Below are 17,303 nucleotides of genomic sequence, written 5' to 3'. Positions count from 1 at the left end.
CTGCAATAACGTCGGACATATTGCTAAAAAGGTTGTTCTACATAGAGGTTTTAGTGCAGTGGCAGTAGGGTACTGGTTGTAAGCCGCAAGCGGTAGCGCAATTTCTTGCGGCCAGGCTCGTCTACAATGGCTTCGTAGGTCGTAGATAGGTCGTACGGCGTAGCAGATTAACCAATCAGAAAAGCCATATTGTCCTCGGAAAAGAGGTAGGAGCCAATCAAACCAAGAAGAAGAAGACCAATCAGAAATGAGAATTGAGAACGGCGGTTGTGAATTTGAAAGGCGCTGCTTTCGAGAGGACAGAGGTTATCGTCGTCAGTTGCTAGAAGCATGGTGTAAAGAAAGTAAGGTGTGCTCATACCGAGGACACGTTTTCGTATCGTTCTGCGCATTGTACCAACCGCCTCCATTTTTAAATTCGTATGTTTACGTTGAAAGACACTTAACCTTAATTTTAGACGTCTGTGCTGCAGTACCCGGCAATTATGCGAGTAAAAAGTATATTAACATGCCTTCATGTGCAGTAAAAAGTTGCCGAAGTTATACGGGGAAAAAGGGATCTGAATATCTCAGATTTTTTAGATTTCCTGCAGATCCAGTAATGAGTGAACAATGGAAAGTTATCTGCGGAAATGAAAATATTAATGTAAAAAATGGTATGTTAAACAAAAACACTTTCTATTTTGATGTATTTGTTAATACTATAATAAATAAATAAATAAAAATAATAAATATTTTGTACATATATGTGTAGCTCGTATCTGTTCGCTTCATTTTCATGCAAATGCATACAAAGAGGCTTTATGGATGCAATCTGTTCTGGGAGCAGGACACTCAGAAAAAAATGAAAAAAGTGACAAACACAAAAAATATTAATATTTATTCACGTTTTATATTATTAGTAAATAACTGTGTTTATTGGTTTTTCATTGTTTCATTTATTTTATTATACTTGACCATACATATTGTATATGTATATTTAATATATATACGTTCGTAATAAAATGTTCCGTTCGTTACTTGTTCATCTGAAAAAAAATTTTTTTAAATTTATTATTATTTTCTTTATGTAAATGTTTAATTTTTTTATTACAATTTTATATAATATATGCATATTGAACGTACATTTTATTTTCTTCCTTTATTTTATCCTTTTATTAATTTTATGCAAATTGTATAAAAATGAGTGTGATATGTCAATTTAATTTGCCACTACAAAATGGCGGCCGCTGGAACAAAATTTGATTGGTTGTTCAAAAACCTGCGTAATAGCACACCTTACTTTCTTTACACCATGGCTAGAAGTTTGATCACGTGAATTTATGTGAATCGTTCGTCGTGCCTGCAATTGCCCTGCATGGTCTTCGCTCGAGTTTTTATACGAAAGTCCTCGTGCTATCACAGTAAGTATATTCATACATATATATATACATATATATTTGTTAAAACGTAACTAATTTCAAATAATAATTAGAACAGAGAGAAGTATACACGTGGCGTGGATCTGTCTGCAAGTCAATCGTTCGTTGTGCTGCTTTCGAGAGGCTGTCGTCGTCAAGTTGCTACAAGTTTGAATCACGTGAATAAGTACATTGTGAATCGTTCGTCGTGTCTGCATGGTCTTCGCTCGAGTTTATTATACGAAAGTCCTCGTGCTATCATAGTAAGTATATTCATACATATATATGTACATATATATTTGTTAAAACGTAACTAATTCCAAATAATAATCGGAACAGAGAGAAGTATACACGTGGCGTGGATCTGTCTGCAAGTCACATCGTTCGTTGTGCTGCTTTCGAGAGGTTGTCGTCGTCAAGTTGCTAGAAGTTTGATCACGTGAATTTATGTGAATCGTTCGTCGTGCCTGCATGGTCTTCGCTCGAGTTTTTATACGAAAGTCCTCGTGCTATCACAGTAAGTATATTCATACATATATATATACATATATATTTGTTAAAACGTAACTAATTTCAAATAATAATTAGAACAGAGAGAAGTATACACGTGGCGTGGATCTGTCTGCAAGTCAATCGTTCGTTGTGCTGCTTTCGAGAGGCTGTCGTCGTCAAGTTGCTACAAGTTTGAATCACGTGAATAAGTACATTGTGAATCGTTCGTCGTGTCTGCATGGTCTTCGCTCGAGTTTATTATACGAAAGTCCTCGTGCTATCATAGTAAGTATATTCATACATATATATATACATATATATTTGTTAAAACGTAACTAATTCCAAATAATAATCGGAACAGAGAGAAGTATACACGTGGCGTGGATCTGTCTGCAAGTCACATCGTTCGTTGTGCTGCTTTCGAGAGGCTGTCGTCGTCAAGTTGCTACAAGTTTGAATCACGTGAATAAGTACATTGTGAATCGTTCGTCGTGCCTGCATGGTTTATGCGATATTACTCGAGTTTATGCGAGTAAGTATATTTATACATATATATATATATATATATATATATATTTGTTAAAACGTAACTAATTCCAAATAATAATCGGAACAGACAGAGGTACATATGTGAATCTGAATGCAAGTCACATTGTTCATCGTGTCTGTCTGCATAATCTTTGCTCGAGTTGCTCTATTCTGTATCGTTAGTGTGCTATCGTCTCTATTTTCTTATTTTCATCAGTCAGAAGATAATCATGTCGAATGAAGAAGTTGACGAAATCGTCGCCGACTCAGAAGAATATGTCGCCGACTCAGAAGAATATGTCGACGACTCAAAAGAATATGTCGACTATGTCGAGGACCATGACGAGGATCTGGAGTGGTTGGATAAGCGCGAGCTGATTCAGTTGGTACGAAGTAACCCGGCTTTGTACGCCAAATCAAGCAAGGAATATTGTGGGAAAGGATTTGACAAGGATTTGGCATGGCAGAGCTTAGGATCGTGTCTCTCAAAGCCCATGTCAGGTAGCTGAGCATTTTATATTTTGTGACATAAGAGGTTAGTTAGGTTGCTCTGCCAGCAGGTTGATATTTGTTTGATTTTAGGACCAGAGGCTTCCAAACTCTTTTACAATATTCGCCAACGTTTTGGGAAAGAAAGGCGACAGGTGGCTGCTTCATTAAAGGGTAAATCAGGCCAAGGAGCGAAGGCACCATACGTGCCTAAATGGCCGTTATACGAAGACTGTTTGTTTTTGGCAGACCACATCGTTGGACGCAAGTATGTGTTTTGTTTCATGTGCGTAGTATACAAATATTGACAAAACTGGGTCACATCATGTTTTGATCTGTTTTCCAGAACGTCAAGTAGCTACAATATTCAGAAGACTGCAGCTGTGACCAAATTTCAAGCTGGCGGAGCCGCATCAAGATTTGCCCGGCCCTCTTCCTCACCATCTGCATTTAGGTCTCTTGCGCGACGACCCTCATCCTCACCCTCGCCACCTACGTCTCTTGCGCGACGACCCTCATCCTCACCCTCGCCACCTACGTCTCTTGCGCAACGACCCTCACCCACACCCTCGCCACCTACATTTAGGTCTCTTGCGCAACGACCCTCACCCACACCCTCGCCACCTGTATTCAGGTTACCCGAAGCTTCGGGGTCACCGTGGAGCAGTGAAAACGATTTGTTTCTAAGTACAGAATTCTTTCGTAATAATTGGCCTAGATTACACCGATCGTTTGGTACGCGTACCAAACGGTTGGTGTAAACTAAGCCACTATGAAAGAAAATTAACATTAATTGTTGATCATGTTTGATTTTTTCCGTAGATGAAGAAGAGGAAGCTTCAGTCTCGTCAGGTGCGAGCCAGAGCTCGCCATCTGAAATCGTTCTACAAGCCATACAGGAAGCCGGCTTTAAATCAAAAAGAATTATACCTCCGCCGGATAATTTTGCCGTTAAAAAAAAGAAAGATGACGATTTGCTCAGTCAGGCTATAATAGACCAAACGAAGCAGCTGTCCTCAGTGACAGACAAGTTAAGTCATTCCTATGCAGTCATAAATCCTAATTCAATTCTTGGCGCTGTCTCCATTGACAAGGTCATCGTACAAGGTGTGCCTGTTGAAAGGCACCTGGAGTGCATAATGGAATTATTGTCTATTATCAATGAATATGTTAAGGGTCGACAGGAGTAATTTCATTATCATATTGTCATCAAATTAATTCATAAATTAATACTAATCTATCAATATTGGAGTTTAATTTTGCGGGCATGCTTATAAAAATATAGATTAAGGTTATGAACTATTCTTATAATAATGTATCTTTCCGACCTTCATCGAAAGCGATAAGGAATGTACTAAAAATGTTTTAATTATACAGGAGTAATTTTATTATTATATTGTCATTTTCATATTGTCATCAAATTAATTCATAAATTAATACTAATCTATCAATATTGGAGTTTAATTGTGCGGGCATGCTTATAAAAATATAGATTAAGGTTATGAACTATTCTTATAATAATGTATCTTTCCGACCTTTATCGAAAGCGATAAGGAATGTATTAAAAATGTTTTAATTATACATGTATAGGTAATACTAATGCTCAGATTTTATATTCTTTATATCCTTTTTCTTATTTTTACTATCATTACCTTTATTTAATATTATCGATTATTAATATATTGTAAGGGTAATATATTAATATATTACCCTTAGACTCGACATGCGCACTTTTAATGAGGAATCCTTAATGATTAATTACACGCGTATTAATATGTGATGCTGATGTGATGTAACTGAGATCAATGGAACGCATGGAAGATAACGTTGAGCCAACATCGTATGCATGACCTTTGCATCGACACTTTGCTGAATCCAGACCGACCTGAAATGAGAAAATTGCATTATTAATATAATTTAATTGTACTAAATATTACACAAATCTTTTCAATTATTATAAGCCAGAGTTAAATTGTGTGTGAATATATAGTTTCACTTATCATCTTACATAAAACTCAACGTTGTAGATCGTTTGGTCATTGTTGATTACTTCGGAGGGTTGATGACATCTCCCCTGAAAGCACGGTCATATTGCCAAGGTGCCTGTTCCTCTCCAATAGGAGACAAAAAGTATTCTCGTAGATAATTTCTCATCCCGTTAGCAGTATCTCCAGCTCGATTAGCCCCGACTCGGCCAAGCCTGGCAAAGTGTTGAGAACAGTAGTTCCTCCATTCCCCGTATGTGATGGTCCCATCCTCTGTTTCCGCATCAATCATGTTTCTGGGGCAGTACTGTCTATCATTCCAATTTTTTCCTTCTTCACCCATCATAATGAAATTATGAAGACAGGGAAGGACCTTGAAGATATTTTCACAGTTGGTAGGCGACATGGCAAGTGGTCTATGTAGGATCTTCCATCGTGCAGTCAAAATTCCGAAAGTGTTCTCAATTACCCGCCGTGCTCGGGACAAACGGTAATTGAAAATTCTATTTTCATCGGTCAGTGTTCTCCTTGGGTACGGTCGCATCATATACTCTGTGAGCGGGAACGCTTCATCCCCTACAAACACATAGGGGAAGGGTCTCTCTTTTCCTGGAATTGGGCTGGGATCAGGCAAAGACACATTTCCGGATGCTAAATCGTCAGCAAAATCAGTGTTGGCCCATACGCCGCCATCACTTATGGAACCTAAAAAAAAGAAAACAACTCAAACTTTCCACTTGGCGATTATCATTCTATAGCTACAGAAAATGCAATGAAGAATAACACTTACCAAACTGTCCGACATCCACCCATGTAAACTTGTACTGTGCATCACATGTTGCCATCATAACCATACTGAAGAACTGTTTATAATTAAAGAAATTCGATCCTGAATTTCTTGGTGCTTGAATCCTCATATGTCTACCATCGATGGCCCCTAGGCAGTTGGGAAACTGCCAGGATGTCATGAAACCATCACTAATTGTCTTCCAGTCTTCCTTGCTGGGAACTTTCAGAACATAAGGCTAAAGTACGTTCCAAATCTCTCTGCAAGTTTCGTGTATGACTTTGTACACCGTGGATGTCCCAATCCTAAATTCAGCATGTTTCAGTTTGGCTGTATCTCCTTGAGCCAAGTACCTGCAAAGTTTATCACAGATGACATTAAAATAGACTGAACAGAAACAAGCAAGGCTAAAAAAACTATATAAGAAACTCACAGCAATGTGACGGCAACACGAAGGTCTGTTGGTAGTGGTGTGCGATTACTTCGCTTTTTAAGACGAGGGTGAAGGAGGACAACCAAAAGATGAAACTGATCAGGCGACATTCGGAACAACCCAAAAAATTCTTCGTGATCAGTATCAATAAGTTCCCTGACAAGGTTACAGTAGAAACCTTGGGCGTCTCTCACCCGATTTACCGGCCGAACCCACCACCGGCGATGAGTCACTCTCCTTCTTCTCCTCAGCAAGACGTATTGCAGCAGTATCAAATTGTTCCAATTTAAAAGATATAGATGCCACAGACCGGTATTTCTCAAAATATCCATATTTCTGTTCCAATTATTATTTTAAATTAAAAACCTTTATAAGATGCTATTTACGTTTTAACATATATATATATATATATATATATATATATATATATATATATATATATATATATGAATATACTTACTGTGATAGCACGAAAACTTTCGTATAATAAACTCCAGCGAAGACCGTGCAGGCACGATGAACGATTCACAACGTACTTATTCACATGATTCAAACTTGTAGCAACTTGACGACGACAGCCTCTCGAAAGCAGCACAACGAACGATGTGACTTGCAGACAGATCCACGTGTATACTTCTTCTCTGTTCCGATTATTTGGAATTAGTTACGTTTAAAAAAAAATATATATATATATATGTTTGAATATACTTACTGTAATAGCACGAGGACATTCGTATAATAAACTCGAGCGAAGACCATGCAGACACGACGAACGATTCACAATGTACTTATTCACGTGATTCAAACTTCTAGCAACTTGACGACGACAACCTCTCGAAAGCAGCACAACGAACGATGTGACTTGCAGACAGATCCACGTGATACTTCTCTCTGTTCCGATTAATTGGAATTAGTCACGTTTTAACAAATATATATATGAATATACTTACTTGATAGCACGACGATCCAACACGTGTCAACACTTCTCCGTTTTCTTCTTCTTTTGATGGCCGTCGAGCGCTGCTCAAATATAGGCCAGGGCGAACCACTCGTCGTATAGTAGTAAAATCCCCAGGATAGAGGGCCTCGAAAGGCGCCAGTTCAGTCATTAACTTCGTCGATACAAGATGCCGAGCAAAAACACTTCCCCTGACAGGCCGTGACTGTGCGCAGCGTGTCCCGCCATTGACGACGTAGAACGTACGCCGTAAGAAATGGATTTGGTTCATTTCACTACTACCACTGTTACGACTTATTACACCGGGAAAACGCTTTCTTGATCTTCTATAGTCTATGCCTGAAACGTACTGCTACTGCGTTAATACCAACTTAAAACTGCTTAAAACCTCTATGTGGAATATGTGCGGTTGTAGCACTTCGCTTACTACCACTGTTACGACCTGCTACACCGAAAAGCGCTTCCCTGAGACGTACTGCTACTGCGTTAATACCAGCTTACAACCTCTATGTAGAACAACCTTAAGAATTGCCGAGCTAAAGTAGAGCAAAATATAGTATCTAAAAACTCATTATTTTGTCGTGATTGTAAAGGAGAAGGGCATCTTCTCGAAAATTGCGAATTACGAATCGCAAGCAATAATCGAAGGCAAGTGAATAATCAGGAAAACTCTAACGGACCCTCGAAGTCGTGTGCAGAGTTACAGAGGAAAGTTTCCAGACTCCTCTAGTATATTCTACTCCCGTCAATTGCGAGGAGAGAAGTAACCAAATTTTACTATGCAATACGACAAGATTTTGTTTAAGAGAGCCAAAGAATAAGAGCTCCTTAAATTCTTCGGAAAAAATAAATTTCCCAAGGGGAGGAATACCCATAAAAAGCATTATTAATAAAAAGAATACCTCTCATGTTACTATTGGAGAACTTATAAGAAGACTAAGAAGAGTCAAATTATATAATCCTGAGATGGAAAATATTTATGAATTTAACAGAACGAATAAACCGTCTTTAGAAACATGGGCATTTACACAAGCCCGATCTCAAGAATTGATAGAAAAATTCATGCGCAAACGTAAATTGAAGCGTAAAGAAGGAAAGGAACAAACATCGGCCAATGATGTTATCTCACATGAATATGTTTTATATTATCCGGAAAACCTACCCAGCGAGAAATGACCCATCGAATGGGTCATTTCTCGCTGGGTAAGAAAGATAGACTTATATAGATATAAAATTACTGCGACTAGAGCATTTAAATACCGAAGAAAGGAAAAGTGTTATAAAACTCATAACTAATAACCAAGACAGATTCCATATTCCCGGAGAAGAATTAACAGCAACTCATGTATTGCAGTACCAAATACCAACGACAGAATACTGATTTTTACATGCAAAACATCCACTATCAACATAAAAAAAAATTGTCTTTTAATTAATAACTCGGCGAATTTGGACCGTAGAGAAATGAATAAAAAACCGAAATTGTTCGTAATTAAATTCTCTACAACTTTTATTTAAAAATTTCTCGATTCGAGAGTCTATTTTCGAGATATTAGCGAAAAATGCGCGACGCGCGTACGCGTTTATGTTGCGTTGCAAAACTACCGGTGTTTAAAAAAATTTTATCTCTGCTCCATTTGGTCGTACAGACTTGAATAAAAAACAAAATTGTACGGAATTTTGTAAGCTACAATTTTTATATCAACATAAATTTCCGTAAAGTTGATATTTTCCAAGTTATTTGCGAAAAACTGTTTTTTTGGACCTTTTGGACACTCCTCTGCCCGCAACGTAGTGTCTACACATGGGGACTTTTAATATGTTAAATAGTACTCTAAAACAAGCCAGTTTACAAAGTTTCAGTCCAGTTACAATTATTTCCTCCAAATCGACATTTCGAGACATTTTACTGGGCTATAGAAGGAGTATCCATTTATATGGATGATATAATTATGTATGCTCCTACATTAGAAGAACACGAACGAAGGTATAATCTATTAATATGGAACTACTCCGTAAAGCTAACTTAAAATTACAGCTCAATAAATGTGAATTTTTAAAAACTGAAGTAACTTATACTTTAACTACTACGACAGGAAACACAAATCAATTGTAATTCTTTCGCACCTCCTATGTACCTCTTGGGAGACCCTTGGTATAAAATTATGCCAAAATCAATAGAAACACTAGCACCTACAGTCATGAAACCCATGACTAAACCCACCTAGAGATACGTTAGCCCTGAACCACTCGCTACTACCAGCATATACACACAAAAAAATTTGAAGATCTAAAGGATTATATAAGTTTCCCGCTGAGCGACCCGCTGTTCTTAATACCGTAGCAAGAGGAATAATGGGGCAATCAACCCTGTTGAGTGGAGGATCGATCGCCAACCTAATCGATGACGCCTCAATCGAAAAATTGCACTTTTAGCCTGGCAAAATTTCTGGAGCAAATTTTTAATCTTTGGCAACATCAGCGCTGGACTACTTGGAATATACTTATGTGCAAGAGCCACCAACTAATACTAGACACACTTGTACATACATGGATATGCTCTACATACAGTGTACGGGTGGTCAGTATACCTGATAGGAGCTATATGGGACTCGTTAACTCATTTTTTATTACACCTGGAACAAAGGAAGCCTAAAACTAGAAATACTAGTGCTCCAGCTCCGAAGGACGATTCAGAACAAGGGACGCCGTTTTTCGAACCAGCTAGTGCACCAAATAACGCAGAATACTTTTATCCCCTCCTCCCATTATAAAAGAAACGCCCCTACACCCTTGCACTCAAAGGCTAATCAAAACTATAACGAACTGACATAAATTTTTCTACCAACCTCGCCATTTCAAATCGCATGCTACGACATGCTGGAAATTCATTGAAAGAAACTTCTACCTTCGAACTCGAAGGCTAATCAAAACTATAATAATAAATCAATATAAATTTCTTTATCAACTTCGCCATTTTAAATCGCATGCTACGACATGCAAGAAATCAAACAGCAGCATTCCTTCTTTTTAGACATGGAAATTAAATGTATCAACACTCGGTTGTTCACCCGCGGGCCGCTAAGAGTAAAAGTCATCAAGGTGGATTCACCGTCATTCTTCTGGGTCCATATTCCATATTGAAAAGGCATGCGAGAACCTCGACGATCTCGTGGATGACCTGACGTAAGGCGACATGGTTACAGTCGTCTTAGGCAACTGAGGTCGCGCTGTTGCAACGACCTATCTTCGACATCTATATCTTGGAAGATCGATTCCGCGACCTCGAATGGCAGGCAATCCCTTGTGGGCTTGCTAACATCCAGCCTGTCAAGTCAAGAACGAGGTGGCCTCGGAGGGTCAACGGATTGGCCAAGCTCCTACTAGAAAGACGAGGTGGATGGATTAGGATCCTCAAGCCATTTAGAGTTGAAGGCGCAATCGTCAACCTTAGCCCTGATCCTGAAAGTGAGGATGAGCTAAGTGATCTAAGAGAACTACTTATACGAATGGGATGCACCCATCATTCCAACGAGCGAATAACTGACGCATCCCCCACGATTCGTCTACCAGAGAAAGAAAAGAAAAAGAAATATACATATACACAAGACTAATTTTATATACACAGAAAGCTTTCTAAAGGCCTTAACTATACACATTTCTCTCTCTAAATCTTACGCATATATATATATATATATATATATATATATATATATATATATATATATATATATACGAGATATATATGTATGGAATTCAAGTAATTTGTCTGTAACTGCCCAAATGTCGTCAATTTTGAGTTATCACGTTTTAGAGAGTTTTCAGGTAATCTTAGTTGTGGATATAAGGATTACTCCTCCTTGTTAAGACTTGGCAGTCGCTGACGATTATGTCTCGAGCCTAGTATGCTTTATCGATTTACAGTAATTTCATGCATCAACTAATGGCTTATTTTTATCGTTTTTTTTTCTACGGCCCACGCATCTCGTCTGACTATGTGCAGTCTCTTTGGACTTTTTTTGCAGGATAACAAGTGTACGTTTGAAATTTATTTGGCCGTGCTGAATAATATCGTAGTTGAGGCATGAATAGATGCGCTTTCTTAGTGAGATAACACATTGGTTTCATCAAATACCAATAGATATCAATGTAATATCTTACGCTGCCCATTGAGACTTTATTCTCTTATAGCTGTAGAGGAGTTTGATTAGGTAAGTGATTGAAAGAATTATATTTTTTTTGTATCACAACTGACATTTATAGACAGTACTTGCATAATAAATTTTGTTTTATTACTATGTATATATTTATTATTATTATTATTATTATTATTATTATTATTATTATTATTATTATTATTATTATTATTATTATTATTATTATTATTATTATTATTATTATTATTATTATTATTATATATACTTTTTTTAAGAAAGAAATGATTTTAGCTTCTAATTTGAGTTACTCGTAATTGAAGCGTATTATCTAAAAAAGAGTGAATCTTAATGTATATGATTTTATTACTAAAGATATGCTAAGATAATAAGGTGTGTATATAAGTTCTGGGTGTAAATATCATATAGAAGTAAATTTATAATTATCAAAATTTAATATATTTAAGTGTTTATATAGGTATCTAAAAGCAAGATATATGTTCGTAATAGACAGTCGTCTGCGATCTTTAGCTACGAACACTCGCTCCTGATTGACGATGGAAAGAATTCTCTTGCGTTCCGTTGCTCTACCCTTGCGATGTGAATGTTTTCTTAGTCGTCTGCGATCTTAATTGACGATGGAAAGAATTCTCTTGCGTTCCTGTGGTACCGACCGCTTATTTGCCACTAAAAGGGTCTGGCGACAATGGCTTTCGTTTGCACCAACCTCATGGACGCACATAAGCATTGCAACGTAATGGACGACCGATTTAGCTTTAAATTTGACTAACATTCGACAATAAATCGTAGCGCCGGATCGTATCCGAGTCCTTTATTTGTTAATTCGACGTTATTTATGAAATTGCGGTTCTGAAGAAGGCCAAGTATGGTCGAAACGTAAACCAATTCGTTTGTATTATTGTAATTTGAATATATAAATTTCAACACCTATTATTGCTCGAAATTTGGCCTTTTTTAATTGTCTTAGCTGATTGCTTCATCGAGCGTAATTTTTTCGTTATGTTCGTAATATTATAATTATTTAAAGGGAAGGTATATGAATATAATACGAAAAATAAAACTTAAGACAAAAGTTTACATGCGGGCTTAAAAATTATAGAAAAAAAGGAAAAAAAAAATATATATATATATATGTAGGTCTAGAGGTATGTTCCGGGACTGTTTACGTTTTTTGAAATGTACAGTCCTGGAATATAACGCATATATATGTAATCAGATTCAAAAAATTGTCCCGAAACGTGCCGTAGGACATGAATTTTTTCCAGGACAGTCCTGGAAACTGCCAAATGTCCTGGAATATACCGATGTAAAAAAATAAAAGTCCCGGAACATACTTCCGGACCTACATATATATATATATGAGTATATGAAATATATATTTACAAGAAAAATTTATTTATTTTGTTTTAATTAAATATTTTTATTTTGTACTGTTACTTCTTTAATTCTTTGTAATTAAAATAATTCTTTGTAATATTAAAATTTTGTTAAAGAGAATTAAAAAGCTATTACCACTTGGAATAGGAAGACCCTTAAATAGGAACACAAAAATACCACTTGGGTTTTATTTTTTTAAAGTAGTTGCACAACAATTATTTTTCAAAGCAATATACATATTCTTTTTGTAATTGGCGCAATTTAATTTAAAGATTTTATATCTTTTTTTTAAATACATGTCACTTGAGTTATGGTGGTATAGGTAATATAATTTTGTGAAAAAGAAATTAAAAATTCCACATTTTTTTTTGAAATACATGTCACTCCTGCAGCCGTATGATTTACCGACATTATCGTTTTTAATTAAAGTAATTTAAATCGAGCGTGACTGGCAATATATAACGTCTCTTCGATATGAACATTGAAAAACTGTGAGCCAACTTGGTTTGTCGGATTCACACAGCACTTTTTCGGATCAATCATCGAGACATTATTAATTTCGACCATGGGTTTTTGGTCAGTTGATTTCTAAATTAAATAGTTTAATTTTTATTGCGAAAAATATTACCCCAGCCAGGGTTTGAACCTGGAACCTCCCTTACTTTAATTGTTATTCTATATACTGGCGAAAGAAATTTATTATTCTGTTTATTATACACCGTCGACCTAAGAATCGGTGCTCCATCTTATAGTTGTTATTGCGATAAATATTACCACAGCCCTAGTGGTCGAATTGGCACGACACCCGCACGGTATACGGGAGATTCCAGGTTCAAACCCTGGCTGGGGTAATATTTTTCGCAATAAAAATTAAACTATTTAATTTAGAAATTACATCAACTGACCAAAAACCCATGGTCGAAATTAATAATGTCTCGATGATTGATCCGAAAAGGTGCTGTGTGAATCCGACAAACCAAGTTGGCTCGCAGTTTTTCAATGTTCATATCGAAGAGACGTTATATATTGCTAGTCACGGTCGATTTAAATTACTTTAATTGTTATTTTATATACTAGCGAAAAAAATTTATTATTCTGTTTATTACTGTTTTTAGATGGATCTTTTAATTGGCTTTATAAAATTGCAAAAATCTTTTACAGAATTAAAGTCCGCACAAAAATCTAGGGTGCCAAACACAATTTTATATCAAAAACATAAAAAAATTAAAAATGTTACTTATTTGGGCACATACACAGCTGTCACCTAACGACAATATTTGCTTAAAACAAAAATTCTGTAGTTTATACATACATAATGTTTATCATCCTCCCTTGGGAAAACATGTAGGAATAATATCGTGTAAGTAAAAGTAAGATTCAATGCCTACAAAAAAGATCCATCTAAAAATTATTTTGGTAATGCAAATACGGATGCAAGATGACAAAAAGAAGGGGATCCTGCAGTGACAGGCGAACTTCCTCGATGTCGATAATGTCAACCTTTCTAATTTTGTTTTCCCTATATCTGTCTTTGTCTAACGAAATGACATCTGTCCTTGTTTGATTGCTCGCCATCTCTCAAACATATATCTTTAGATAACTATATACACACATAAATATATTAAATTCTGATTATTATACTTCTATATGATATTTACACCTAGAACTTATATACACAACTTATTATCTTAGCATATCTTTAGTAATAGAATCATACATTAAGATTCACTCTTTTAAATATACGCTTCAATTACGAGTAACTCAAATTAGAAGCTAAAACCATTTTTTTCAAAAAAAAAATATATATATATAATAATAATAATAATAAATATATACATAGTAATAAAACAAAATTTATTATTTAAGTACTGTCTAACTGTCAGTTGTGATACAAAAAAAATATAATTCTTTCAATCACTTACCTAATCAAACTCCTTTATAGCTATAAGAGAATAAAGTCTCAATGGGCAGCGTAAGATATTACATTGATACCTATTGGTATTTGATGAAACCGATGTGTTATCTCACTAAGAAAGCGCATCTATTCATGCCTCAACTACGATATTATTCAGCACGGCCAAATAAATTTCAAACGTACAATTGTCATCCTGCAAAAAAAGTCCAAAGAGACTGCACATAGTCAGACGAGATGCGTGGGCCGTAGACAAAAAAAAAACGATAAAAATAAGCCATTAGTTGATGCATGAAATTACTGTAAATCGATAAAGCATACTGGGTTCGAGACATAATCGTCAGCGACTGCCAAGTCTCAACAAGGAGGAGTAATCCTCATATCCACAACCAAGATTACCTGAAATCTAAAACGTGATAACTCGAAATCGACGACATTTGGGCAGTTACAGACAAATTACTCGAATTCCTTACCAAATGTATATTCTTAGAAAAAAGGAAAGAGGTTTTAGCAGTCAAAGAAATAGATATAACTAATAAATCCTATCGTAAGAACAAATTATAAGTATGATTAATCGCGATGTTTCTTAATTCTCTTTGGTTCTTTTAATTATATATATGTATTTTATATGTATACATATATACATATATATATATGTGTATATATATATATATATATATATATATATATATATATATATATTAGGGTGTGTCATTTTGGAGCAACTTTTTTTTTCATTTCACGAATAGCATATATACTTGCAGGAAGGTAAAATAAGATACCTGTTAAAATTTTAGCCCTTAATATTAATATTAACAGGTCGCTCATCGCGATTTTTTATTTTTTATTTAGTAAGATAAAAAAAATTTTATAACTGTCTAACAAACAGTAATACAGCATTGCGCCACATAGATTTTCTGTAGTAAATTTACCGCTCTACAAAAAAGATCTCTTATCATTTTTTCATAAATTCAACCGTTCAAAAGATATTCAAAGTTAAAGTTTGATAAATTTTATAAAACTTGTTTTTGCTTCTTATGAATTTTGTATCATATCTGTTGCGCAGGGTTATTTAATAACAGACGCCGAATACTGTGGTTAAAATACGTGTAATTATAAAAGGCTGAATACAATAGGCAGTGTGTCTTTTTACTCAAAAATGGACATAACGAAAGGATGCTTTGAACAGAAAGACGTTTCTATACACACTGCAACATAACATACATAGGACAGGGTAGAGTACACAGATAGTGAGAGAGAGTCTAGTACAACGGCGGTATAGCGCTGTCACCACGCAATCTTGTCCCTAGCAAGCGTGACGTGCCTGTGCGAACATAGAGGCGCTACAAGGCGCTAGAGCGCCATATTCAACACTCCCACTCGCTGAAATGTTCGCCATGTATACCCCAAGTAGCTTCCGATTAGCCTCGAAAAGGTTCCTCGTTTGCGGCTTCGTAAATATTTCTGCAAGTTGTCCACTGCTGCTTACATGCTTGATCTCGATTATTCCGCTTTCGACTAGCTCACGGGTATAATGGAATTTTACGTCAATGTGTTTAGTTCTACGATGAAGTATCGGATTTGTAATGAGTTTTTCAGCTGCTGCATTGTCGCAAAATAACGTAGTTGGTTTATCTTGATTGTAACCAATTTCCTTTAGTAGTCTTCTAACCCATACAATCTCTTTCCCTACGTCATGTACCGCTACGTACTCCGCATCGGTTGTCGATGTTGCGACGACACCTTGTTTGCGTGAGAACCAAGTAACTGGTCGACACAATTCGCCCAATCTGCATCTGAATATGCGACCAGATCATTTGATCTGTCGCATCCATACGTGATTCCGAAGTCCGTTGTGCCTGCTAGATACCTCAAGGCATGCTTGCCAGCGTTCCAATGCTCTTCAGTTGGCGATTAGAGAAATTTTGAGAGAGTCGCCACTATATATGCCAAGTCTGGTCGTGTCACAACTGCTAAATACATTAACGACCCAACGAACTGTCTATATGGAACATTTCTGGAATCTTCATTGATGTTTGTCTTCAAGGTAGTGCTTGCATCTGCCGGAGTAGCTGTCGGATTACAGCTTGTCATTCCAAACTTCTCGAGTATGGCTTTTGCATATGCTGTTTGTAACAACCGTATGGTTTTCTCTTCTCGATTACGTATAATTGCGACGCCAAGATAAAACGTCGCATTAGAGCTTGTTATCTCGAATTGTTGTTGCATCGCTTTCAATAACTTGACGATTTTCCATTTTAATTTGCCAAATACGAGGCCATCATCGACATATAATGCGACCAACAGTTTACCGTCCTCTGAAGTGTATACGCATGGATCTGCATCTGTAGGTTCAAGACCAAAATCTCTCATAAAGTTGTCAAACTCTTCATGCCATTGGCGTGGCGCTTGTCGAAGACCGTAGAGACTCTTGTTTAGAAGACACACACGATTCGTACCATCGTTGAATCCTTCGGGTTATTCCATATAAACTGTCTCTGTAAGATTGCCATATAAAAATGTGGTCTTGACATCTAGTTGAACTATCTCGAAATCCTTTGCTGCTGCCACTGCCAGTAACGTACGCACTGAATCAAATGGTGAAAACGTCTCTGTGAAATCAATACCTGGTTTTTGCGAACACCCTTTTACGGCAAGTCTCGCTTTATACCGATCAACACTTTCGTCTGGTTTAATTTTCAAACAAAAGATCCATTTGTTACAAATTGGCTTACGATCCTTTGGTGCTTCGACGAGCGTCCAAGTT

At 36.4% G+C, this 17,303-nt stretch overlaps 1 protein-coding gene, 1 long non-coding RNA gene and 1 pseudogene across 2 annotated transcripts in view; 2 read left to right on the top strand and 1 right to left on the bottom strand.

Annotated features, from left to right (window-relative positions):
* Nucleotides 1–12,576, top strand: part of LOC139812008 (uncharacterized) — a 259,939-nt gene extending 247,363 nt beyond the window's left edge. Inside the window, exon 2 of the long non-coding RNA XR_011731802.1 lies at nt 12,385–12,576. This is a non-coding gene — a long non-coding RNA (uncharacterized lncRNA). The remainder of the gene's footprint in view (nt 1–12,384) is intronic.
* LOC139811679 (uncharacterized) lies at nt 1,283–4,433 on the top strand. Its single transcript, XM_071776026.1, has 9 exons — nt 1,283–1,403; nt 1,475–1,663; nt 1,740–1,917; nt 1,989–2,177; nt 2,254–2,424; nt 2,638–2,921; nt 3,003–3,177; nt 3,256–3,596; nt 3,732–4,433. The coding sequence occupies exons 5-9, from the start codon at nt 2,399–2,401 to the stop codon at nt 4,097–4,099; spliced, it is 1,194 nt and encodes a 397-aa protein (XP_071632127.1). The 5' UTR covers nt 1,283–1,403; nt 1,475–1,663; nt 1,740–1,917; nt 1,989–2,177; nt 2,254–2,398; the 3' UTR covers nt 4,100–4,433.
* LOC139811675 (uncharacterized) lies at nt 4,451–7,431 on the bottom strand (annotated as a pseudogene).
* Nucleotides 12,577–17,303: the final 4,727 nt, after the last annotated feature.

This window comes from Temnothorax longispinosus, chromosome 1 (assembly GCF_030848805.1).
Source record: "Temnothorax longispinosus isolate EJ_2023e chromosome 1, Tlon_JGU_v1, whole genome shotgun sequence".
Classification (NCBI taxonomy): Eukaryota; Metazoa; Arthropoda; class Insecta; order Hymenoptera; family Formicidae; genus Temnothorax; species Temnothorax longispinosus.
Note: the sequence above shows the minus strand (reverse complement) of the source record. Positions and strands in the feature narration are given on the sequence as shown.

Coding starts and splice junctions, on each gene's coding strand:
- LOC139811679 (XM_071776026.1), top strand. CDS start 2,399: ATGCGATATTACTCGAGTTTATGCGA. Junction 2,425..2,637: donor TATTACTCGAGTTTATGCGA/GTAAGTATATTT, acceptor TATTTTCATCAG/TCAGAAGATAATCATGTCGA. Junction 3,178..3,255: donor GACCACATCGTTGGACGCAA/GTATGTGTTTTG, acceptor TCTGTTTTCCAG/AACGTCAAGTAGCTACAATA.